The sequence below is a fragment of the Cottoperca gobio genome, chromosome 8 (genome assembly GCF_900634415.1).
Source record: "Cottoperca gobio chromosome 8, fCotGob3.1, whole genome shotgun sequence".
Classification (NCBI taxonomy): Eukaryota; Metazoa; Chordata; class Actinopteri; order Perciformes; family Bovichtidae; genus Cottoperca; species Cottoperca gobio.
In genome coordinates, this window is record NC_041362.1 from 7591509 (window position 1) to 7618732 (window position 27224).

General features: G+C 39.8%; 5 protein-coding genes across 6 annotated transcripts; 2 read left to right on the forward strand and 3 right to left on the reverse strand.

Moving 5' to 3' along the window:
* Window positions 1-255: 255 nt before the first annotated feature.
* On the reverse strand, window positions 256-4705 carry asf1ba (anti-silencing function 1Ba histone chaperone). The gene is made up of 4 exons (XM_029436916.1): window positions 4317-4705; window positions 3163-3278; window positions 2047-2223; window positions 256-1032 (listed from the first exon to the last, which is right to left on the reverse strand). The coding sequence occupies exons 1-4, from the start codon at window positions 4423-4425 to the stop codon at window positions 841-843; spliced, it is 594 nt and encodes a 197-aa protein (XP_029292776.1). The 5' UTR covers window positions 4426-4705; the 3' UTR covers window positions 256-840.
* A 1332-nt stretch (window positions 4706-6037) lies between these two features.
* Window positions 6038-9627, forward strand: crb3a (crumbs homolog 3a). Of its 2 annotated transcripts, XM_029436918.1 has the most exons (5): window positions 6038-6339; window positions 6539-6617; window positions 6929-7132; window positions 8423-8469; window positions 8567-9627. In XM_029436918.1, exons 3-5 carry the CDS (start codon window positions 6991-6993, stop codon window positions 8774-8776), a joined length of 399 nt encoding a protein of 132 aa, XP_029292778.1. In that variant the 5' UTR covers window positions 6038-6339; window positions 6539-6617; window positions 6929-6990; the 3' UTR covers window positions 8777-9627. The 2 variants fall into 2 exon arrangements, with proteins under 2 accessions (XP_029292778.1, XP_029292779.1); XM_029436919.1 differs by lacking the exon at window positions 6038-6339 and having other exon boundaries at window positions 6399-6617.
* An 818-nt stretch (window positions 9628-10445) lies between these two features.
* On the reverse strand, window positions 10446-13178 carry tubb4bl (tubulin, beta 4B class IVb-like). Its single transcript, XM_029436880.1, has 4 exons — window positions 12995-13178; window positions 12131-12239; window positions 11877-11987; window positions 10446-11793 (listed from the first exon to the last, which is right to left on the reverse strand). Exons 1-4 carry the CDS (start codon window positions 13049-13051, stop codon window positions 10736-10738), a joined length of 1335 nt encoding a protein of 444 aa, XP_029292740.1. The 5' UTR covers window positions 13052-13178; the 3' UTR covers window positions 10446-10735.
* Window positions 13179-13683: 505 nt separating this feature from the next.
* On the forward strand, window positions 13684-17780 carry LOC115011681 (zinc-binding protein A33). Its single transcript, XM_029436879.1, is given in 7 exon segments — window positions 13684-15435; window positions 15638-15733; window positions 15820-16050; window positions 16129-16151; window positions 16234-16328; window positions 16331-16351; window positions 16441-17780. Coding segments are annotated over 7 exon segments (1395 nt in total). The 5' UTR covers window positions 13684-15045; the 3' UTR covers window positions 16980-17780.
* A 310-nt stretch (window positions 17781-18090) lies between these two features.
* LOC115011766 (G-protein coupled receptor 183-like) lies at window positions 18091-19059 on the reverse strand. The gene has a single exon (XM_029436992.1). The coding sequence runs from the start codon at window positions 19057-19059 to the stop codon at window positions 18091-18093; it is 969 nt and encodes a 322-aa protein (XP_029292852.1).
* Between the last annotated feature and the right edge of the window lie 8165 nt (window positions 19060-27224).

Below are 27224 nucleotides of genomic sequence, written 5' to 3' on the forward strand. Positions count from 1 at the left end.
TTTTAGTCAAATGTGAAAATATAAGAGGATATTCACATAGATATTTATGTTATAGAATTGGCACTCAATTATATTTAAATACAACAGAGTGATCATGGAAAAAATGGAAGTACTTGTTTGGTACATTCTTAACAAGAACAAGAGTGAAAATATTTGCCATTTATATGCTTCTGTAATCAAAATGAATTAAGACAAATTAAGATAAGTAATAGGGGGAACATCTTACCGTAACACAGACATTCATACACAGATGCATAACAAATACAATTTTTTTTTATTTAGAACACAAAGTTGCAAACAAAAAAAAGAACAGAGAGAAAGTGATGTAGCCCATCTGAAACTCCACAATCTAAGTGGGAAAAGGTTTAAGTGCAAAATAAATTTGAACACGAATATAATGGTAGATTATCAAATTCCTGTACAGCAACAACATTGCAATTTATTTGCCTATTGCTTCGGTGCTGACATCCTCTAAAATGAGTACAACTTAGTTCTGCACCAACATAAGGAAGGACTGTGAATCACACATCAGCTTTCTGGGCTCTTTCAGTTCAGCTGCATCATTTCATAGTTACCTTATTCCCTTCCATGAGTTAAACTACTTGGATAATACTTTCAACATCATGTCAAGGAACTCCACATCTATAAGTGATGATTATACCAGTGAGATGTTCATAATCCTTCTTGGAACAAACACTCATCCGAAGCCCAAGATGAGAGTTCAGGTAAATAAGGACAGCTGTAAGGCAAAGATGTCTGTACATCCACACACGAATGTTCACAGGCATTCTTCAAAAGGTCTCGTGCTGCGAATTATCACCTTTGGGGTCGGTGTTGTCTCTATAAGCAGTCCATAGAGTTATCTGGTAGTATCCCTAAGGGGGGGGCCTTGCCTGGGAGACATGATGGAGGGAGCATGGAGTTTGATGTGGGATCCACATTTTCACAGTCCTCCATTCGCTCTGCACAGCCCTCCCAGTTTATATGGAATCTGGTCACACGTGGGTTTGATGCCAGAATATTTCTCTGGAGCTGAAAAAGGAACATGATATATCGATATTTATCAGTTATATTTTTCATGAATGTTAATGTGGTTTTTAAGAGTAAACTGGTTTTAGACAATTTAACCATATCTGAACTTGGTCACCAGCAACAGTACAGTAATTACAAACTGGTGGGAGTAAGAAGTGCATGTAATGTCTGCATACACATTTTACAACTTAAATGGGAACACTCCAACCACATTTGAAAACCTTTCCCCCAGAAGACCAATTTATTTTCCATTATGTGCAGCAACTTTTTTACTAATGTGCATATTGCTGCTATCTAGTTAGCAACACATCACACTTTGTTTGGTATTTAGACTCAGGGACATAAAATGTGAACCCAGTAGATAAGAATGGTACAAAGGTGCCAAATGGTTCAAATAAACTACTGTATATAATAACCTACAGCTACAACCTTGCACAAAATTAATACAAACAAACTCCTTTGTTATTACAGCTAAAGTTCCAGTGGCTTATTACTGAAGTGACCATCTGAATTAAGAACATTGCTTACAGAGAAGTAACATTTCTGCTTAACTGGTTATATAACCAAGGGAATTTGATAGGATTACTAGTCATTTTTGAATGATTAAATAATCTCTTCCAAAGTGCAGGAACAACAGAAAGAAAAGCTTAAATTCTGCAAAGTATTTGTGCACCATGTTGCTTGATGACTACCTTTGTTCTTGTTATTTCATAGTTAATGAAAAAACAAACATGTTTTTAGGTGTAGTGTATAAGGTATTTTGCCTAATGCTTGTATATATTTTTGTGTTGATTTTTTATAATAATAATACATTAGATTTGTAAAGCGCTTTTCTAGAAACTCAAAGATGCTTATTGCAAAATTCTTTCAAAACTACTTCAACCAGACAGAATATACAGTCAAGATCATGAAATATCATTATCCTAAGTATTATTTCAAACCAGTGAAATAAGCATTAGGCAGTCACATTGACAACAGAACACAGATTATCCAGAAATCAACCATTAGTCTGACCTGTGTGTAGTTTGGCTTGATCGGTGGATTTTCACGAAGCTCGGGTTCTGTGTATTCATTGTTCACATAATAACCAATGCGAATGAACTCCTGGCCACGGTATGTGCACGTAATCAGCACTACAGTAACACCAACAGCATCACTTTCAGGAATCAATCCAGTGTTTGGGGCATCAGCCTGTTAAAAGAAACACAAAACTAAGGTTAGTAAAAAATATAACGATAGATAAATAGATAAAATACTTTAAATAGATAAAATACTTTATTAATCCCGAGGGAAATTTAGGCAACTTTTTAATAATATAGTATGTATGTATGTATGTATGTATGTATGTATGTATGTATGTATGTATGTATGTATGTATGTATATATATATCCATCTTTTTCAACATTGTCTCATAGCTGTGAAACTGAAATTAAGATTTCATAAATAAACAAATATAAATTCTGCCAAATTTGCAAACTGAGAACATTGCAAAGTTTTCTGTATGTAACTATGACGGTGGTGGATTTTAATACGCAAAACAAGTAGCAAAACGTTTCAACAAAATGTGCATGTTATTTTTGTACAATATCACTTTTAAAGAATGATGGCAGAGCGTTATGCTTTACTTGTGCTGAGGTACATGAGATCGTGGATAACATGCTTAACTATTAAAATGAACTCTCGGCTGCTCTATTTTGAAGATGGAACAAGACCCAGTTCAATGTGTCAGAAAGTTCTTCTGGGCTTCATCATTCAGTTGTAGGGCAAAGGTTTGCTGATAATTGTCACTGAACTTGTGCTTCTCACCTTGATGATGATTTTTTTTTTTTTTCTTCACACTTTTATCTTGTATATACCGTACATGTAACACCTTCAGATAGACTTCAGATAAACATGTTACTACTCGAATTATAGAATGGTATAACTGTTTAAAATCATATCTTTGGCATTTTTGTACTTTCATTTTGTGCCGTTAATCAGTTGACATATGATTTATCGGTTGGGCTCTCGTGCCACTTTCTTACACACTTATATTGAAAATGTTGTTATAAAATTACTGTTTCCAGTATATGCTATAAGGCTAAAGCAACACAAATAACTTTCAGTTAGTTTGCCCCAAGAAAACACACCTGAAACACAAACATATGTCTCCCAGCAGGTACAGGGCCGACCAAGACGGAGTCGAGGACTTGGTCATACTCTTCACTCTCTGCTGAGCCAACATAGATGATCTTCCATTCCAGGTCTATAAAAACAAACAGAAAAAAAGTTATGTTTTACCATAAAACACAACGTTATAGTAGTGTGTGTTGAATGTAGTGCTGAGACAATTTGTCCATTAACCTAATAGATGGAACAGAAATGTTGCCAGTTATTATCAACAACTAACTGATCATATGTGTCACTCGTCTAGTAAAAATACAAAACACCACCGGGACAAAGCTTATCAAATACGGTCAATAAGTAAATGTTTTTCACATTGTTACAAGTCATATTGTATGTGCTCTTGCTTTCACTTTCCATACAGAAATGTGTCTAAATCCAGTCACATTTAGTCACATTACCTGTACAAAACTGTTGTTGAAAGTTATAAACAATTGCCATGTCATATGTGAATAATATTCCACATGCTACTATGAAAAATAAAGAACACAGCAAAGTTGTTGGTATACCAATAACAATGTAAGTGTAAGTCATTTGAAACTCAAAACGTTGTCTCTTGTTGCTAGCAGTGACATCAATTATTTGACTACGTGCTGTAAAAGTAGATTTCATTAACTGTTAAGACATTAAGTTACTGTTTTGTCAAAATGTTCAATCCCCCAATGCTTCTTTGAGACGTTTTTTATAGTTACACTACAACTCTTGCTAAACACTTTCCCAAAAGTAAATGAGGAGTAACAAAGACTAGGACTCACAAGAAACATATGAGATACACTCACTTTAAGCTGCGCAGATGAGAATGTTTAATAGTCTGCACTAGCACATTTAGCTATATAACGTTAGGTTAACTTTCCCACAACTGACATATGCTAGACAACTTGAATATGTGTAACGTTACATCACAGGGAACACATTAAATCAAGCTGTATAAAATACTTTGCTATTAACTTGTAACGTGAAGTTACTTTTCACAGATTTGCCTTTCTGACTTAAATTAGCTAATGTGGCTAACCTAGCTTTAGCTGTTTGCAATCTCTAGTTCGCATACATAACAATCGTAACGTTAGCAACAGGCTCAAGTATTGGCTTCAAATGACAGCTTTTCTGCGATGGCACCTACCTTCGGGAAGGTCCTCCATACACTCAAAAGTTATTTCAAACTGAAAGGGGTTTCCAAAGGGACTCGGGTTATCTAGGACAGCCACATTTAACACCTGTACCTTCGCCATTGTTGCTGAAGCGCTAAAAACGGGCTAACCAAAAACAAACGTTCAAACCAGATTCCCGGGGAATGCTTTAAAAGCAACACTACATCAATATAAGCCGTCAACAGAGTCAACAGTAGTATCTGCACCTTTGGTTTTTACTAAACTTAAGCTTAATTTAAACGAGCAAATGCACACTACTTGCTTTATTGTGCAGTATAACTAGCTGTTATTCAATTTGGGGACGATTATGTCGCTCTCCCGCCGCTTTCACTGTTCTACCCAGGCTCCACCGCGTCTACGGCAAGCGGTGCGTGCGTTAAAGAGGAGCCGCTTCCATTAGAGGAAAGGCAAAGTGCCTTAATCGCCCCCTAGCGGCATGGTAAAGAGTTACACACACTGAATGTAATTATTTCTTACCAGATAATAAACAGAACATTTCTTTCCAGGAAATCCTGACAAAGTACTGAATCAAATTGGAAGCTGTATTGTAACGTGACATAAACCTTTAATTTATCAACTCTAAAGTCAGTCCATTATGTTTCAGGTATTATGCTACTGTTTTAGTTACCAACAGTTAAACACAATTACCTTGGATTGGGAAGTACAGTAAAATAAACGTTGTGGTGTCCCACCCCAGGCACATCTTGAAATCTATCCTAATGCAATCAAATACAATCATGCCACAATGGGATGACATAGTCATGATGTTTCCGCACCCCACATGTCTGCAGCCATAGTCGACGGTACAACTGACTGATACAGGCTTTCTCTAGTAAAATGCTTATATTGCCTGATGCAGCTGAGGGAACCATGTTGGGAGAAGAATGACGAACACACTACTGTAAATGAAATGCTCCGTAAATGGTCCATACAAATAAATAGGCCGATGCAAAAAGAAAATATAACAAGACATAGGCCTACAACTTCTTCGTGGCTTTTCTACATTAAAGACAATTACTCATGGGTTGTCATGCCTTATTGGAAATGCAATTGTGTTTCCATGTTTAAATTGAATGAATCTTCATTTAATTAGATGATCACCCATATTTTCTGTGATATTAGCCTACTAGACACTATATAACTCATGAAATTCAGCAGGACAAATGTTCTCCATATTACCACCACCCACCAAAACCACATTTCTTATGCGTTAAAGTTACACCATCACTCTTTCAATTAGGGTTATGTTTATAGTTAACTTTGTCTGTCTGACTCATAACATGTCTGCGCTCATGAATTAAATAATGTAAATCAAACAGCAAATTATGGTTCCAGAATATCATATTACTAACGGTTTGCCATATCCTCACACTGACTCACTGCTGTAACATAGGAGTCATTTTCTACAGCAGTTCTCTGCTTTTCCAAAACGCCTCACTTCTCTCACACACACTGTCCAAATGAAACTATGGCCACCACAGATTAGGCTTGAAGCAGCCTACATTTTCTTTGCCCCTCTGAGTCTGAGAAGGGGAGATTAGGTGAGGATTAGAGCCCACTGAACCAGCTGGCCGCCAAATTCATCCTTAAAATATCTCAGGAATGTTGATATCCTTTCTCATGTTGGGTAACATGAAACCTGATGGAGGCGCTGTTTCATGTCACCACCATCAGTCAGGTTGCTAGGTAAGCTGTCCAGGGGAGTACAGTTAAACATTGTACTCCAGCAGGTTGGAGCAAGTGAGTGCGACCTGGCATTATAGATTATTTAAAAAAAAGTTCAGTTTAAATCAAGTATCAGGAGGTAAATAGGCATAACGTTACACAGATGTGATTAAAGTTATCTTTTAGATAATATAGTGTATTTTGAGGAGCTTTGTTTTTATGGAAACAGGAGGAATCGGGTCTGCTGTGCTTCAGTAAACTACGGTTTTTCTTCGACTTTGTACAAAGGAGTATCTGTCCGCTCTGCTGCAGGTGGATAACTGCGCTCAGGTAATGTAACACGAAACTTAACCATGTGACCAATGGCGATTTGAAAAGTAGACGGAGAAAAAAAACTGCTTTACATAAAACACCAACGAGTAGTGCAGACAGTCGAGGATGTATTCCGGTGTTGAATCCATTCAAGTTACACGGTTTTTGTCTCGAGATGTTACCTGTCATATTCATTGGACTAAACCATTTGTTGCAGTTTCATTTTTGACAAGGTGAGGCGGAAGCGAGGAATCAACCTGCTCGATGTTTCCCGTTTTGCTTCTATCACCTGAATGGTATGTTTCTAACAGATGTTTTAGAAATTTAACACAGCAACATATTTTTCTTCTTTTATTAGGAATATTCAGTAGTAAATATAATAATATTGCTGCAAAAGAGAAGCTGTTTAACATTAAAGCTGTGTTCAGTTTATGCTTTTAATAGCTCATTATTTTCCTGTGGTCTGAGCAGCTTTAATGGTGATTCAACATCAGGCTGAATGTGTTCCTGACTCAACCTCAGATTAAAGGATAAAAGTGTCAAATTGAACCAAAATGAGAACTAAGGGACATTTGTCTTTACATCACTGACAATAATGTGTCTTCAGCTGTTCAAGATGGGAGATAAATCCACACAGTGAATGTTGGAACTAATGATGCACCCAAGCTGATGCCCCAAAGTCCCATGTCTGCCCTCACTTTGCCCTGCTGGTCCCGGGTAAAGATGGCAGTGTGTCCGGATGTGCTGGCCATGCCTGGTGTTGTGGTCAGGAGTGTTTTACTGCTGGTACTGAGCAGTAATCCTGTGCTGGGTGAGTCAGTAACCATTCCTTCATCCACAACACTCCCACACAAATAAGACAACTTACCACACCGACACACACAAACACACACACAGATGCACATACACACCATTGTATCTTGCATTGATAAATATAACTCAAAGATAGCAGACATTCCAGAGCATATCTAAAGCATGCACAGCATGTTAATATTGTTTGAATTAATTCAGAAACACACTGCCATATGAGAAAGAGGTTGAATTACATCCAGTTTTATCTTATCAATAATTACGCATGCTAGAGAATTCAATTTCACAATACGTTCGGCTTTTTCATGGCTGCTCCTTTAACCCCTGCAACCCCTGCTTCTTGTTATCAAGTTGTAGGCTACTTGTGTCCTTGCAAAGTTTACTATTTGCCCTGGTGAATGATTGACTCAGAAAATGCTAAGGGAGGGTTTAAGTTTCTAAAATGTTTAAAAACGAAAATGATGTTAAGTTGTAATGCTCAAAACAAACAAACAAACAAAACAACAATAGATTTGAGCTTAATTTCCATACTTCAAACAAGCGTGTCGCTTGACTCAGCTGACTGTATAGCCGAAGAACACTCTGCAGTCCTGAGCTCTCCTCCTCCTCATTCCCTCTACTAAGTTACTATGTAGTTTCGTGATGTCACCGAGTAATCACATGGCTGGTCATGGATAAAATGGCTGGGAACAGCAAAAGACTGGCACGATATCTGTCTGCTGCGTTTTGTGTTTGTTGTCTAAAATCCTGTTGGTTCCTTTTTTTTCAACTTGCCTGCATTAAACATGGTTTAACTTTGATGTAATTACTGTAAATTAGAGTTTTAAAGGAGGCTTATAGCTGCCTCCTGTTAGTTGGGCAGCTGAAAACTTCAGCTAAACATTCTTTGTGTTGTTTGTCTTATGGGCATTGCTCTAATGGCCATTAGTTATTAGTAAAGAGTTACAGTCACACCTCACTTACTAAAGTACAAAACACTTTGCACTTAATGCAAACACACTTTGCACTTTATTAAGTAACTAGATTTGAAAGATCCCTCTGTATGCCTTCAGAATGGATTGTTTTTTCAGTGATTAGCACCTTTTAAAAATCTCTAATCAAGACATGTTATCTTGTTTGTTTAAACTGTATTAAAACTGAAATGTAAAAACAACAATTTGTAGTTCTACGGGCAGTTACTTCCTGTTCTGAGTCTCTGCTGGTTGCCTTGAAATTGTTCCAGCCGACAATTAGCCTGAAAAGAGGTTGTGTTGTTATTACAATGTTTCTGACGTTTCTGCTCTTTTCACAGGGAATTATACTATGCGTGCAAGTGCCACCCGTTCTAATAGCACTGCTGTGAGTAAAGAAAACATTTAATCGTGACCACTAATTGACATCAGAATGTAACCGGTGTCATCAGATTGACCGATGTCCTGTCATTTTCTATTTGCAGGGCCCCAACATTGCAGCTATCGTGGCCCCTACGGTCACGCTGGGTGTTCTGGCCATAGTGTTGGCTGTTCTCGGCTGGCTCCTTTGCGTGGTGAAAAAGAGGAGACAGACTGAAGGGACGTATAGACCCAGTGCTGAGGAACAGTCTGGTGCGCACGGCGTGGCGGTGCCAGATGCACTAAAGTTACCAAAGGAGGAAAGACTCATTTGAGGATAAGCATTCTTGTGTGACATGGCTGTCTCCCTTGAGATGAACAATGAAAGAAACATCTCCCAAGGTTTAAGAGAGGACAGATTGCCAAGTTTGACACACCATGACTTGATTTATTTACTTACCGCTTTCATTTCAACAAACATCGAATGGTTCCTGATTGGCCCGATGAAGAAATCCACTTGGATGTACGGATCTAGCTGATTTTAAGAACGATTTCAAGATTTCAAGGAGGTTTTGAACATTTCTTCCGCACAAATGAAACAAGAACTTCAGTATTTTATCTCCACTAATCATTTTAGTTTAGAGATGTTTTTCTTGTTACAGTTGCCATGTACCTTGATTCAGTCTATTATGAAATACTGTCACTGGGAAAACCAAATCTTTTACCTCAAACTCTTTTTTCACTACTGAGAGACCCGATGAGTCCATTGCATTTTAAATTACGACAGATATTTTGTACCCTAATAATAAGTGAAATTAAACATCTTATTACAGTGCAAACACTCTTGATTTTTATAGACTGCTGTACCTTTTTAAAAATGAGGTTTTACTGAGAAATGATATTGAGAAAAAGCAAGCAATTGTTTACCCTTCAAGTATTCCTTCAGTACTAAGTCACATTATTTAAAGATCATTTCATTGGATCAACCATGCATTGCATAATGCATCAAAATCAAGCAGATGTTTTACAATGTTACATGTTTATTTATGCTTTTGTCAAATAAATGTTTGTAAAATAGTTGAATAATTAAACTTCACAAAGCATTTTAAAGCATCTCTGAGGACATTTCCTCTGTTCTAAAAGAAGGAGTTTTTCTTATTCATTTTACCAAAGGTATAATTCAGACTTTAGAACTGAAGCCAGTGTCGCTGCGGAACGAAAGGTTATCTATAATGTAATGAACATTTGTAGAGAGAGTCTAATCTTTTATGTACAGAATCTTTTTACAAATCAAAATATTTGGACACATGAGGAAATGTGGCCAACATAATGTAATTCTATGTAAAACATATTTTAACATTGACTTACTTACATAGACACCTGGTATTCTCAGTGGTTCCAGAATGGAAATAACTATCAAAATCCTTCTTCATTTGTACAGTCATGCAGTGTCATAAGCATTATGATGGATGTTAAATAACGCTGTCGTCTAGGTTTGGACTTGTAATGAAGTCTGGGACGGTCACATACAGGCTCCCCTCACATCAGTTGATTTTAAGCTCTGATGTTATTAAATTACCTACAAGACGGGAATTATGGAAGAAATACATATACATAATATATATGAAAGCTAAAATAGTTTCCTCATCCACACAGTGGTAATATTGGATTGGCATAATTGCAACATGCTTTGATTTATAGGCCTTATTCAGAGTTAAACTGCCAAACCAAACCCCTCCTCTTTAAAAAAAAAAAAAAAAGATTAATTGCAAAGAGGTTTACATGCTACTAACCGTTCAGTATTTAAACAAAATACTCATTTGAAAAGCAAAAACATGTTTTTACAGTCCCCATGAATCATGTTTCGACCTTCCCAGGTCACCTGACCCTCCGGTTGAGAACTACTTCCCTTGTCGACACGTTGCAGGACAGACACTGAAGTGCAGTAAGATTTGTAATAATGTCGGATTAAGAGAATCAATAAAAACTCAGACGTAGTTAATGTGGCATTTTAAATCAGATTTTATTCACCCTTCAATTTCAAGGCTTCACAGTTAAAATTCCTTGCTTTTGAATTCTGCAAGTCAACGACAGGACCGATGTAAGGATGGCAACATTTCAGTCCAACATATAAAAACATTTCAACCACACATTTCACTAGTATCACTACACATGAAAGTCTAACACTAGAGCAACACTGGTTAAGACGGTGGCAGGCCATTCGATTTATGATGGAGAGGGAGAAAAGGGATGGGTTAAGTAAAATGAGGTTGGCAGCTAGGCCGGTTGAGGTTTTAGGCGACATCCTCCTCTCCCTCTTCCTCAAACTCGCCCTCCTCAGTGGTGGCGTCCTGGTACTGCTGGTACTCGGACACCAGGTCGTTCATGTTGCTTTCTGCCTCTGTGAACTCCATCTCATCCATGCCCTCACCAGTGTACCAGTGGAGGAAGGCCTTACGGCGGAACATGGCGGTGAACTGCTCGGAGATGCGCTTGAACAGCTCCTGGATGGCCGTGCTGTTTCCAATAAAAGTGGCAGCCATCTTTAGGCCACGGGGCGGGATGTCACAGACGGCGGTCTTCACATTGTTCGGGATCCATTCAACGAAGTAGCTGCTGTTCTTGTTCTGCACATTCAACATCTGCTCATCCACCTCCTTCATGGACATGCGGCCCCGGAACACTGCAGCCACGGTGAGGTAGCGGCCGTGACGCGGGTCGCAGGCAGCCATCATGTTCTTGGAATCGAACATCTGCTGGGTGAGCTCGGGCACGGACAGGGCGCGGTACTGCTGGCTGCCCCTGCTGGTGAGGGGGGCAAAGCCTGGCATGAAGAAGTGCAGACGGGGGAAGGGCACCATGTTGACAGCTAGTTTACGGAGGTCAGCGTTGAGCTGGCCGGGGAAACGCAGACATGTGGTCACCCCGCTCATGGTGGCGGACACCAAATGGTTGAGATCTCCATAGGTGGGGGTGGTGAGTTTGAGTGTACGGAAGCAGATATCATAGAGAGCTTCATTGTCAATACAGTAGGTCTCATCTGTGTTCTCCACCAGCTGGTGGACAGAGAGAGTGGCGTTGTAGGGCTCTACCACAGTGTCTGACACCTTGGGAGAAGGCACCACGCTGAAGGTATTCATGATGCGGTCGGGGTACTCCTCACGGATCTTGCTGATGAGCAGAGTGCCCATGCCGGAGCCAGTACCGCCACCCAGGGAGTGAGTGAGCTGGAAGCCCTGGAGGCAATCGCAGCTCTCCGCCTCTTTCCTCACGACATCCAGGACGGAGTCCACCAGCTCGGCTCCCTCAGTGTAGTGGCCCTTGGCCCAGTTGTTTCCAGCTCCACTCTGACCTGTAGTCAAGAGTATCACAGTTATTGTTATTGTAGGAAACACAGGAAAAAACACTCAATTCAGATATATTCACACAGCTTACCAAAGACAAAGTTGTCGGGTCTGAAGATCTGCCCAAAGGGACCGGACCTGACTGAATCCATTGTGCCAGGCTCCAGATCCACCAGGACGGCTCGGGGTACATACTTTCCACCTGAAATCAGGTCAAATGGTTATTTCTCACAAGCTTGTCAAGCGAGATGCATTTAATGTAAAATACAGACGTGTATGCAAATCATTTAGCATAGTAGAGCTGGGTTCGCTCTGTTGTGTAAAATAGCGGAATATGTAGCTTACCCGTGGCCTCATTGTAATAAACGCTGATTCTGTCTAACTGCAGATCGCTGTCTCCATGGTAGGAACCAGTGGGATCAATGCCATGCTCATCACTGATCACCTCCCAAAACTGAGGAACAAAAGATGTGCAAGGAGAGGAGGGCGGGACAGATGTTAATATAGGACAAGGTAAAACAAAATTACAAATAAACTGCAAAGACCGTTTAATTATCTAATTGAATGCAGGTCAGAAGAGCAGTCCATTAGTCTAGAGAAGCAGACTGTCTCAGGAGTAATCAAGCAGATGGCAATAATCTGATAAGTAACAATGTCTTCGATGCTATAAGAACACACACGATCAAAACTACCAAATACAATATGCAACCACTGTTAAAATGACCAAACACCACCATCAATTGGTGTAAATTGTGACATTTTCGACTGGAATTTGCTTCGAAAGAATTATAGGCAAAAATAGGTCACAAAGGGGAGGGGGAGGGGAGTCTGCGACTAGTGACACAGCAAAGTAACATTACTACTACCGTAAATCCTTTATATAATGCTTGCAGCACTCTACAAAAAAAGGTAGAAAAGTCGAATGCTAATTGTGCATGGTATTGTTAAATCAAATTTGATTGTCTGTTGAATAAATCAACGCTTGCACGAATCTTGAGCCCAATGTAAGCCCTGCATTGAATATCAATGACCAAATTGTCTATGATTTACATTTTTATTCATTGCACGAAGCTTCAATCAAGAGAAGACTCCGCATTGGTTTTATTCTCGAGAATTCTCGGAGGATGGATTAGTAGGCTCTGTCCTCTCGCCTGCTCAAGTATTACCAGAATGACAAACCAGACAAAGAAAAGGAAATTAGAAGAATACCTTGGCACCGATCTGGTTTCCGCACTGACCGGCTTGCAAATGCACAATTTCGCGCATTTTGGACACGGATGGATACGAGGATGTTCGAACAGGAGATAAGAAATTGAGCAGCAGAGATTCACAGGAGGATGCTTCCTGCAGTCGATCGTCCGGGATTTGTTTGCGGCACCGCCTCTCACAACGTCTACTGGGCTAAATCGGTGGTGCAACCTGACGTCATCGCCATGGTAACCATAGACTGGAGGAGACAGGGAGGGACCAAGACCCGTGGAAATGGCGGATTGGGCACGAGGAGCTGCATCAGTCGTCGATAAGATTCTCACTATACTACAGGTCATCGAGGTCGTTGACGTGCACTTTTAACAAAGTAGCCCATTGTAAAGCACCATGACGTCATTATTTAGACACACAACATCAATCAACCTTGACTTGAAAGGACAAAGACAGTAACATATGAAATGTATCAACTGGAGTATGAGGACTTCTTCAGAATTATCATCTCAAGGTATCATGAGTGTTTTGGTGACATGTGGTCTGCATGTTCAAACAGGGCAAAATGATTGAAAAGGACCCAGGATGTGCAGCCATGTAGGGCTGGGAGGTTTTAATTGATTAGATTTTTACAATCAGAATGGGACAAACAGTGACATATACTTGGGTTACATAAGAGAAAACAAGTTAAATGATTAGCAGATAAGGTCAGTCGTGTACTTGCAATGTAAGGAGGAAAAAATCCACAGTCCTTTCTTTGTGCAACAATGTATTCCAAAGTGTATCTGAAGCTAATGTGAGGCTTCGGCTGAGACAAATTAAGATGATATCTTCTAAATGTACACGCCATTTAGTACAACATGCACTGTTTTTGTTACTATCCCTCCACTGCAACTCAACAGGAAAACATTATCCAGGGAAAACGAAACAAGCTGTGTTTTAAGACACACTTGAACAATCGTGAACCCTTTTAAAGTTATAGAGGTTTAGTTTGTATTTTTTGTAAGTTATCACGACAATCTGAATAACCGACAGGAAAGCCAACATTGCATGTGAACACTGAATTTTTCTCCTTAGGCCTAAAAGGCAGGTTGTTGTGTTGGACGATTCTGAATGTAAAAATACAATTAAGTCCTTTTCATTGACAACCTCCACCCACAAATACAATGCCACTTCTCTTCAGGAAAGTAGGCTTTCAGATCAGATGTTCACTGTGTTGTTCAATCTATTTTTAGCTGCCACGTATTTCATATTCAGCCTTTCTTGGATTGCAGTCTTCTTCGCCGTATGTGAGCAGATATCAACCTGCAGCATGAATGTTATGTGTTATTGTAACCATCAAGACAAACAATAATTATGTAACACACACATGCATATTAGGCAGACATAGTCACATACAATGTACTATAACCACAAATATTATAGATAACCTAATCTAGTATTAACTTCAAGTGACTTGTTGTTCGTCAAGTAAAATGCTGTTTCTTTCTGAGCTGGTGTGAACAGTCTGGGTCAATACTAACTGAAACCACACTGTTTGAACACAGTTGGGCAACAATGCTACAGTCGCTAAATTCTCTGATGTATCAAATGAGTCGTAGTATATTGTTTTGAACCGACCATCCCCTCTAGATGATGAATTGCTAACTACACCCTGAATTATTAAGTAGGTTAAAACCAGTGTGGCACATTCAAATTCATATCCTGAAAAATGACATTTCAAGCATGTAGTTTCCAACCCATTTTAGGAAACCCAACAACTGGCCAATAGGGCTTTATTTCCTGTTTCCCAGCTCAGCTACATACAGTGCTGTTTCACAGTGCTGCATGATTTGAGTTACTCCCACAAAAGACATGCACAGGAAAACCAAGAGCATTTGCTACTTCATGTCAAGAACAATAGATAGGCTGTTAGTGTGCTCGGAGGCTTTCATGAGACAAGTATAAGGCACGCTCAATTATTATGTTGTTGACAGAGGAATCACTAAGGACTTAAACCCGAGGACTTATGCTGTTTCTAACTGTGGATTTACTGTATTGTACATGACAAACTACTGATCATGTCTCTCCCAGAGGAGGATCTCACATGTCCAATCTGCTGTGACATTTTTACGGACCCTGTCTTGCTGTCATGTAGCCACAGCTTCTGCAGGAGCTGTCTGAAGCGCTGTTGGGAAACAGGGTTACGTGAGTGTTCAGTGTGCCGGAAAAGAGCCTCCAAGGCCAGTCCTCCCACCAATTTGGCTCTGAGAAATGTCTGTGAAGCTCTTTTGTTGGCCAGACAGAGTTCAGTGGTCGTGGAAGAAAAGATGAACTGTAATCTGCACTCGGAGAAGTTAAAACTCTTCTGTCTGGTTGACAAACAGCCCATCTGTGTGGTGTGTCAGTCTTCCAAACTGCACAAGAGTCACGACTGCTCGCCCATAGAAGAGGCAGTGCTGGACTGCAAGGTAAAAGAAATAAACGTATCAATGTGTTTCCCAACTACATTGTAAAATAAACTTTCTATACTGACTGCTGTTTTCGTTAACTTGAAGTATTTAGGGTAACACCTAAAGGTAGAATGCTGTCCAACAAGTCTGTCCTGATACTGTTACAACATTCTTTCTAATGATCTATTATCTCCTGACTAAGACATGCTTCATTTTCCAGGTTGAACTTGCTTTATCTCTTAAAAACTTGCAAGATAAAATGGACTGCCAAAAAAGAATTCACATGGCGTCTGCAGACATGTTCAAGTACATCAAGGTAACTGTGATGAGATGACAAATGTTTGATTTTAAATAAATACAAATCTGGTCAAATAAACCGGAATTTGCAATAATCTCCCTCAGAGTCAGGCGCTGAAAACACAGACAGTGATCGAGAGCCAGTTCAAGCAGCTCCACCAAGTCCTCTACCAGGAGGAGGCAGCCAGAATAGCGGCTGTTAAAAAAGAAGAAGAAGAGAAGACTGTAGGATTGAAGGATAAGATTAAAGAACTTACATCAGAAGTGCTGTCGCTCTCAGAGACCATCTCGATCATAGAGGAGCAGCTGAAAGAAGAAGATATGATCTTGTTGAAGGTCTGTATAGTCAACTACATGCCAAATCATTCTTCCTCAAATCTTCCCACCTTGACTGTGAATGTTTCTATTTTCCAGAATTTCAAAGCCACTCAGGACAGGTAGGTCAACAAAGTTAAGGATTTACACTCTGTGTGTTGTCTGACACCTATTCTCAGAGTAAGATATCTGTTTTTATCACAGAGAAAAAAGCTTAACGCTTGGATCAGAAAACTTGTCCGGGTTACTGATTGATGTGACCAAGCATCTCTGCAACCTGAAGTATAAAGTCTGGGAGAAATGCTGGACAATATTGATTATGGTGAGTACTGGTCATTTTCTTCAGGTTCAGAGGCTGAAACGGTACAAACTCTGTTTAACGTATCAATCCTTCTGCTAATATCCTGTTAGCTCCTGTGACTTTGGACCCAAACACAGCACACCCCTGCCTCATCCTGTCTGACGACCTCACTTCCCTCCACTACTCAAAGCAGCACAGCTGTTGCCCTGACAACCCAGAGCGCTTCCACATCAGCGCTGAAGCGGTTGGCATGGCGGCCCTAGGCTCAGGAAGCCATCACTGGGTGGTGGAAACAGGAAGTAATCAGGACTGGCTGCTGGGTGTGGCCTCTTTGTCTGTACCGAGGAACTCTGAGATCTCTGCTCGGCCTGAGAACGGCTTCTGGACTTTGTGTTTCCGGGAAGGAGAGTTCAGGGCAATGACCTCGCCACCCACACCACTGACAGTTACAAGAGCGCCCAAACAAGTCAAAGTTCAACTGGATTACAACAAAGGGACAATGTCTTTTTTTGATCCTGCTGATGACACACTGATTTATGCGTTCACACACACGTTCACAGAAACTTTACTTCCATATTTTTATACTCAGAGCAGTGAGTCATTGAGAATAATGCCGGAGAAAGTACTTGTCACAATGTTGCGTCAATAAGTGGATGAAGGATTATTTAAATAAGAAAATATGTAAAAAAAATAGAAGATTGGGATTGGGGTAATGAATAAAGATAGTAAGAGTATTTAAAAAATGTTTCTGTTATATTTGTTGAAATTCTGTTTACATACAGACTGTCATCAATAAATCAAATGCTCTGACAAAAAAATATATATCTGGTATTCGTGGCCGTCGCAGTCGACTGTATAAGTATATCAAATCCTTTCATTCGGTTCGAAGCTGGTCGACTTTCTTGCTAGATATAACGACTTTTGGAGCTACTGCTGCTAGCTACTTAAATTGGAAAAATAATTAGCAACATTGGGATGGGCTTTTTCAGTTGAATCATTTTTAATATCTAGCTTACTAACGTTACCTACCCAAGCTTTAATTTCTCTCAAAGAAGTCATGAGAAGTATTACTTTTTTCAGATTGTGAAGGCAAATGTGATTTCAGCAAGAAAACAAATGAGCGTATTTCCAAACAACTGTTCCTTTTAACAGTAATGTTCAGATAGTCACATCCCTGAATAAACCAATAATGGGTTAGGGTTAGGGTGAGAGCGCATTTGCATTTAATGAAAAATGTTTAGATAAATATTAAGAAGTTCTAGGTTAGGTCTTTTGAAATGCTTGTTCTATGATTCTTCTATTGATGTTAATCATATTTTGTTGGATTTCAAATGAAGGAGATGTTTCTAACCCATGTAGCACAATGCACTTTAAGAAATACACATCACGCACATGCAAATTCGTCACACATGGATTAGACTTTACAGTTGAGTTTATTGGCCTACTTTGTACACATGATGGCGCCAAAGTCAAAGTAATAAAGGATTTCCTGACAGTGGCGACTACTTTGCACACATTGTGCTGTTTTAAGAAATTAATTTTAAACATGATCAGTTTATGAAAACATGAAATTAAAATGTTGATTGTCACACTGGTTGACTCATTATTGATGCATTTAATTTTTTTTTGGATTTTCCCAATTGCATCTTTTTTTCAGGATTGCTTTCCTTCACTCTACTTAAAAAATATATATTCAGTCAAACACATTTTGTAAATAAATAAATTCACGAGTTCAATATGTGTGTTAGGTCGTCCTAAAGCTAAGCAGGTGGGTTTTGTGCAGGTGGGGTTTTCTTGTTCTCTGGATAGATACAGGTGCAGCACTTTTTAACGCAGGTGTCTGAGAAGAAGGGCACCTTCTCCAGACGACACAGATAGACGAGCGGCTGGATGGTGCTGCTGATGTTGAGGAAAGCGAAGCCTACAGGCTGCACATAGCAGCGAAACACATCAGGGGAGTAGATGTCTTCAAAAGGAAATAGTGCTACGGGTGGCAGGTAGTTAAACACAATGATACAAAGGATGGACAGCACCGTCTTGAAGGCCTTCTTCTTCATGGGGTGCATCTCATTTTTCCCTGTCCTGCTGGACTTCTTCAGGGCCCACAGGATGGACGCATTACACACAACCATCCAACTAAATGCTGCCAGCATCTCATAAGTGAACACCTTTTCGAAGTTGGGGAGGTTTCCCACAGTCTTGGCTGCAGAGTAAGCAAATGTAAGGCAGAATACCAACAATGAGAGGCTTAACCTGTACATGATGTGTTTAACCTGCCCAAACCTAATTGGAAAGAGCACAGCTACAAAGCGATCTAGGCAGATACAGGAGAGAAACAATGGACCGCTCGTGTCTTTCACACCGTAAGAAAACTTGAGTGCGGACCACACGTCTTTGCTCTGCCAGTGGTAAAGGTTAAGGAAGCTGAATGGGGTCATGGCACTAAAGTAGACATCCATGAAAGCCAGGCAGCCCAAGAATATGTCTGAAGTGGTGGGTTCTTTGCGATTGCGGATGAGGATCGCTATGACAAGTAAGTTGGCTGGGATTCCCACGATTACGTTGATGCTCTGCACGGTCAGGTCAAAGAGGATGCCTTCTACCTGATTATCGCAGCCGTCAAACACACTGAAGGGTTTTGCTGTGGCATTGATGTCAGCGGTGTTGTTGAGAGGGAGATGAGTCTGGGGAGAGGTCGAGATCAGTGATGAAGATACATTTCTCTCCATGATTCAGTAACTGCAAAGGGACTCTGATGGGAGGAGAAAAGAAAAAGTGGTGAGGGTTAAACATGTTTACCATTCTCTAGGCATCACTCACTCACAATACAATTTCCCATTAAAGCCAGCTGTTTATCAAGAGACTAAGTCTTCATCTTGTTTTCTAGCGCTGTACAAATGATAGAGCTTGTGCATGTTGTTCATTAGAAGCCTTGTTTCTAATCTGCTGAGAAGTTAATTCTCAGTAGAGTTCAACTGGCTGCAGAGTAAAACGGGACAGTTCCCAGAGAGCAACGAAAACACGTTACAAACACCGTCAGGGCTTCTCCTCAGGCTGTTATCTTGCTATTGTGTCTGTGTGGACCTTCCTCTGGGAAGTGCGACTCTCCGTATGCAGGGACATCTAACTCACTTAAGGGACTCGTACTGAAAGCCCCACCCTTTCAAAGTAGAATAAAAGGGCAGCTATTTCCAAATTAAAATGGCAAGGTGCATATTCTGCACGTAAACAATTGCTTAAGACTCTTGTTAGTAAGGGCAGTGGACATTTAGTCATCTCCTGCAATTCTTAAAAGCCTGTTTCTGACATTTAGCTAGTTTCTGACCAGAAAAGGACAGTAACCTGGAAGATACATGTAATAATGGCTGAAGTGATGGAATAATAACTGGAGTCAGATATGAAGGAAACCATTGAAGGTGGCGTTGAGCTCAGTGTCTCTTTCTTTGGCCCCTCCAGAAGGACCACAAATAGAAGCTTTTGTAAAATCCTAAATGTCAGGGTTTGTTCTAGGCTCTGGGACTATTTACAGCGGCTCCGAGTCAGGCTGATTTGCATGAGTCTTCTGCACATGCAGGACACCTGAGCTCCCTCCACTGAATGGACTATTGCAGCCAGAGGCTGTGATCGTTCCTTGTACAGCCATCAAGGGGCCTATTATGGTTTAATGTGGTCCCTCAGTGGACGGTGTTTCTCACCTCCCTCTGCTGCCGGCTCCACCTCAGGCCACACACACTCCTGTGGGGCTAATCACACTGACGGAGGAGTGAAGTTCTTTGTCCAGATGATCGTTCCCGGGGATGGCAGACTTAATCAATTGTGTTTTTCTTCAGGCATATCTACTGAAAACAAAATAAACAAAACAGAATTTCAAAAAGTATTTTGGAGCATTTAATTAGTTGCTGAATACCCTGCAGTATAATGAACAGTTTCGCATGTATTCATTAAAATGTTCAAAGCTTCATTTTTATTTGGAAAAAGTGACTTTAAAGTTTGTAAAGTTTGTAATACGTTTGTAATATTTCTCATACAGTTTGTTCACATTTTATTTCTTGCATTTGCGATCTGTATTCAGCTGATTTAGTAATAACAATAAGAATAAATTCAGTATTACTATCTTTGCAGATTTAATTAATATATGAAATAATATTTTAATTGAAAGTACAGGGATGCTCTTGCTCAAGATTCAAAATGTAAAACAATTAACCCATTGAATACTCTAATTTGCTATTGAGTATAAATAACCCATGCATATAGATCTTTGTTCATCCGTGAGAGCCTACAAGAGTACCCACTCAAACCCAATTACACATTGTTTTATCTATATAATCATTGCTCTAGTTTGTCATTACTAATAATAAGATACATGTATTGTATGAATCTAAGTGAATAATATCCAACTGATGCAACAGAAATTCAACCTGCCTCTCTTTTAAGGCCATACATTGATTGAAATGCTTTGATTAAACCCAACCTTTGTAAATCAAACCGACCTGTGGAGCTTTTTTAAAAGTTCAAATGTTTTTACTCACCAGTGCGGATTATCCTTCTGTGCTGTGTGTAGGATGCAGTGTGTGTGTTTCGGGGGTTCATATATAAGTTCTCTGAAGTGTCGTGATTTTGACGCTGACCGGGAGGGGAGGATCTCCTGGAGTTTTTGATTTCATGAGGGAATAGTGACTCTCCCAGTCCAAACCTCTATATTAAGATGTCTCCGAGCGTTGTCAGCAGACATTTATTGAAAGCAAACGGAGGAACTGACTCTGAGTATTGAGTATTTCCATTTTTTCTCTACTTAATACTTCTACTCCACTACATTTCAGAGGCAAATGACCCACCCTTGCTTGGAAACCACTGGGCTACCTAACTGCACATCAAGTAATATTACAGTAAATTATTGCTTACACATTTATGCATCCGTAATAACGATCTAATAACGTTATATATAATGATACACACTGACAGGGGCTTTGATTTCTACTTTGTTACTTATATTATATTTTCTTCTGCCTCCATACTTTTACTGAGCACTTCTTCCTCCATTGTCGAATTGAGCCAGAGGTTATTGATGTTTGCCACTTTCTCCTTCCTCGGTCTCCTGGGTTGTCAAACTGGGCTTTATAAATGGGTTCAGGGAGCGTTATGGATTTCCGTGGATTTCCTATTACTGGAGATTTGAACACAGGTGCACAAGAACAATATCAATACGATCATTTTCATCACTATGACGCAAATAAAAGCATCCTTGCTCTGCCTCACAAAGCTGCCTGAGTAGAGCTAGTGAAGACTCTTTCTGAAGTCTTCATCACTAAACAACTAGAGGTGGAAAAAGAGACTGTAAGACTGTGTGTGAGTATGTGTCAGGGGGTATTGGTGTTGATTGTTTTACAGGGTGGTTAATTGCATTTTAGCCTCTGCTTAGGTGGGTAGAACCCAATGTTCTGTTCCCTTGTGAACACAAAGACAAACCCACATTGATCCATTGTCTAATTGAAGTTTGAATTACCAGATAGAAAGAGAGACTCAAAGAACAGGGTAGTGTCATTTCGGTTGCTTTACCTCTTTTTGGTCTAAGGGGGCAGTATTGGTCCACTTCATTCTGGATATTTGATGCGGACGGCAAGGTTTCACCAACGTAACATGATATTAACATTATATTAAATTTCCTGAGATCTGTCAGGTCTACTTTCTCCCAGTCAGTAAACATTTAGTCTAATTCCTAGAAGTACTAACCAGATCTCATTAACTGTGGGTACCACATGCATGTATTTACACATTACCACATTATGTATCCTAATGGTTTGTCTTTGTTATCTTATTTTAGGTTCTGTTCTGTATTTAGCACATTTTCCTGATGATTTTCCCTACATTCCCTCTGCTAAATGTGTTTGTGTCTACCTGCCTCTTTCAAACTAACTTAGTCTCCTGGCTTCATCCACAGTGTCACTGTTGCCAGCAGAAGTAGGAACATACAACTAACACAGTTTGAGGGTAAAACAATTACATATTCAGTGGAGAATGTGTTTAGAAAGAATCAAATAAACAAGACAAAATGTATTAAATCCAATCTTGCAGAAATCAACTTCAATTTGATATTTTTAGGATTCATTCAAGAACAATCTATTTATATAGAAAGGCACTGGAAGACAGGATATATTCTGGCCCGCTCCAGTGGTTCATATAATTGTAGCAGAGTTGAGTCACGTATTACATAAACACATTGTAAAATCATGCTGTTAGGAAACCTCTCCCTCTTTCTTTTTTATCCTGTCTCAGATTTATTAATGTTAGCAAAAGGGGGCACTGCTGCAGGATGCAGGATGCAGTACACAGTATATGGTATCAGTCATGATCAAGCATTTGCATATATTTCCCTGCGGACGGTCAAGATGCCAAAACGAAAATAATAGCCTACGTATGTGTCGTTATTGACACTGTGCAGAAACCACCCGCACACACTGGATCACCACATAGTTCAATCTTTTGTTCGGACACAGAAAAGAACAGCATGAAGAAATGGCATCATGTATTGTGATGGAAATAAAACGTACAATAGTGTCAGAGAGTAAAAAGCGATCTCATATGGTCAGATATAATATAAACAATGTTACACTCTTGTGTATATTTAGACCCTTTTCTGGCGTTCTCTATGAGAACTAGAAACTACAGAAACCTATGTGCCTCATGACAGAAAGGAAAGGAGAGCTGGAATTAGAAAACGGACTGAAGGTTTTCTGTAAAAACACACACCCTGGAGAAACGGTCATTAATAAAAACCCTGCTGCCTCAAGGCCCCGTCACACATATCCGTATGGCGGAAACATATACGAAAAATGGCTCACAATTTATCACAGTCCAAATACGTCCAACTTTTCATCGGATCGTAAAAGTGAACATATACAGATACGCATGTCTAACCTATTGATAGCGCATCACTTACTAATACAAAATGTATCAGACGAATGCCCAACGAATGCATAAGATATACAAAAATATGGCGTATACAAAATATCGGCAACACGCTGGTTTACGTAGATATAAGGTATAAGTAGTGTTCGTTAAGAGCTCACTGTGTTACGCTGTGTTACGCTGTGTTACGCTGTGTTACGCTGTTGAATGCTGTTGAATGCTGAGTCTGTGAAAATGTTTTGAGTGTGTTCTAAATTTTCGGACGTACCCAACATGTGCTTCATAAGTTATGCAGTCGCTACACATAAGCTACGTTACGTTAGACATACGTGAATACAGTACGTGAATACAGTACGTGAATATCTACGTGAATACCTACGTGACTACGTTAGAGGTACGTTAGATATAGGCTACGTCGGCTGACGGTGAATCCTACAGCCAATGTATTGATAACGAGTGGATACCCTATTCCTACCCTATGTTAAGATGATGCCTGACGAAGGAGTAACTTATTAAACGTGTTTCTACAGTACAGCTAGCGTTCAGCATGTTAGCCGTTCTCCAGCATCAGCATGACGTGAACCAGATGGCACTTCTCCAGCTCCGTTGGCCAGACGCTCTGATACGTTTAAATAGGTAAGTGATACGCTATCAATGTTTGACATACGTATAATAATTTGTTATGTATTCGTTATGTACACGACAGCTACAACACCAATGTGGAAAAGTTGGACGTATTTGGACTCTGACAAATTTTGAGCTACTTTTCATATACGCCGGCATGTTCCTGCCGTACAGAACTGTGTGACAGGGCCGTGTGTCTGGCGTGTTCGGCGTATCGTCTGCGTTCTTCAAACGATCACAACTTACCCTTAGTTTATATCAACCTATTGCCGATATTTCGTATGCGCCGGCATATGTTTCTGTCATACGGATATGTGTGACAGAGCCTTCAGATGCGTAGCAATTGATCAAAAGGCAGCAATTAGAGAATTAAAATTTTAGCTTATGTTTCACCATCATATATTTACAATAGATTGTTTTAAATATATCAATTGCATATGTGTAGCTCCAAAGGATGGATAGACATTTATGTGGGGAGAGCAGCTCAGCTGAATCCTTTTAATGGGATTTTATTTTAAACATATACAGTGGAGTTAATGGACTTTAGCCAAAATAGGAAGAATGGGCATCCCACCAGCTATCGACCCATTATTATGATTATGATACTCTAAATATGCAGTAATCATAATTATGGCCCTTTAGTCTTGGGGCGGCTAAAAAACAAACAACCCAGAGTTTTATTTAGCAATCACTTCTTATTAAAAGTATATAAACAGGATGTTATTAAGCACTTAAAAGAGAAAGACAGAATACGCTAATTTGACCAGTTATAACACATTTTTTAATATAACTTAACCCAGTTAGTCAATTCATGTCAGGAATAAAGGCAAGCATAATTTTGCAGTACACGTGATAGGAAGGTAGTAATAACAAGAAGCGAGCTCTAATAAATAAAGCTGAGCACATAACATAAGTATAAAACAAAATTGAGGGAGAAAGCTAAGGTAATAAGAAACAGGATTGAAACTAGGATGGCTCGAGGGAACACCAGGATCAATGCAGGGATCCACACAGAAGGAACGACGACGAACCCACAAGGAACAATGGGACACTCAGGTCTATTATACACAGACAACTAATCTCAAGAAGCTGGAGGTGGCAGGCAAAGACACAAGGGCAGCAGGGTGATTACACACAAGATCAAATCAAGGCGGGGCAAACAAATCACAAAAGGTGGGAAAACACACAAAGACAGGAAGTAAACCGAGTGTTCTTTACAAAGTAAAACAGGAAACAGAAAAACTAAAAGCCAGGAACATGACAGTAATAAGTAATGTTGTTGTTTATTTTTAAATATCATTAATGATTTGCTTACTTTTGATTCGTATATTGCATTTAAAGAACAATCTTGTTCGAAGAAAGAGCTTTTTTTGGATTCATTTGAGACTTGGCAGCTCTTGTGTCTGTGTTTGTATTATTTACTGGAGACTAGTAAACCGCTTAACCACATTCAAGTCTTTGGGGAGATATGTGACTTATTCTGTAATGTGAACCCTGCTGGGTGTAAGAGAGAGTTTGCATGTTAAGTTTAAACATGAAGGAGGAACAAGGGGGACTAAAAGATAGGAATAGGAAGATAACGCCATTTGCCAAATGGCTATTTTTACACTCAGGGACATGGTCCAACTCTGTGTCAGGAGCTGCTGAGCTCTATTGTACCTCCGTAGTCCACAGGAATAAACACCTGCCGCTGTTCTCAGAATAATTATATACACAGTTTGAGCTGCCGTGTCAGAGCTCCTTATCCAGGAGAGAAACTACATTTAGTGTCCCTGGATAAGATATAGGTTATAGGTTATAGGTGTATAAGTTATTCTCAGAAAGTTGCACTACAACTTCTGGATCAGGATCCTAAATATGGAAAACAGAATGGTGCGTTTTTTCCAAAGTTTCAAAAGAAAATCTTAAATTGATTAGATTGATTAGATTGAACTTTAAAGGCCCCAAAAACCAACAAGATCTCACATACAGACGTTTGGTCAGGACCCCTTGAGTCGTCAGGGTAGTCTGTTAGACTTCAACATGTTGTTGACGTTGTGAATCCAAACACAACTACTTAGTTAGGTTTAGGAAAAGATCATGGTTTGGGTTAAAATAAGTATGGGCTTTATAGCCTTTGGTAGTACAGCTGAAGATAGACAGGGATGGGGGAGAGAGAGAGTTGACGACATGCAGCCAATGGGCCGTGGGTCAGATTCAAACCAGGGCCACTGGGGTGAGGACTCAGCCTCGGTACGTTGGACATCTGCTCTGTAATTCCAGTTTGTGACGCAAGTTAACTTACGTTAGTTAAAACAAGTCAACATTGACCCACACGGGACAGAGGTCTCCTCTGTTTGTTTGTCCAACCCAATCTTTATCCCACCCATCCGACTACCCCAACTTCCTACATACGCGGACTTTGTCGCTCGTTACTACGTCACCTGACTTCCTCCTTTACTCCTGCCACTAGAGCCAGCCCTGCACTCGCTAGAGGGGTATGTGGGGTGTTATAGTTTGAGCTGGGATTGTGAACGCACTGAACCACATTTTCTCAATCAGCTTCTTACTATGAGCGATGTGTTCTTACATTATCGTTTTCTAGCAAAGTTAGAACGGTCTTTGTTTATTTTACGAGACAGATTTCTGCTTTTGTAACTGATTGGAAGTGGGTGGGGCTTAGTAATGTTACACACTGCCATGCACCAATAAGGCTTTAGCAACATTTTAAATTGAAATCTGATCTCATCATTTTCCGAGGATAGTAAAATGACCATTGTAATGTTTATTTGGTTAGTAGCCAATCTGAAAGATACTGTCAAAGAATAATGATCCAATTGAAGCCTTTTCTATCATTTATACCATAAAGCCTGCATTCAGAAAGTCTGATGAGATGCCGCCCACTGCGGTCTCTTTAGCAGCCTCCCCCGGGTGCTCCTGTTAGTTGGCTGTCAGAGGTAGCTGGGTGAGAACAGCTCTTCTCTGAACACCCTGCCACTACTGCCGATAGTGATCAGGCTGAAGAACACTCAGGCCATCACATGAGCAACACATTAAGGCTTGAATGGAAACATAGACAGACAGGCTGTTCGTACGTTGCCCCTTGTTGCCTAGTTTGGGAATGTTTGTGTCATTACATGTTGCTCTGCCACTCACATCACCTGCCTTTTGCCATTACAGTTGCTCAACTACTTCTACTACGGACTCCCTTTCTCTTTGAACGGGTCAGAGTTCATTTGTAGCTAATTTTGTCGGATATAGCCTTTGATTCAGTGAGTTTTTTTAATTTATCAGGCGTAAGTGTTGGAAAAAACACTTTGGAAAACAAGATACAGGATATTCTGCATTCTGTGAAGCATCTTTCTTATTACCAATATTGATTTAT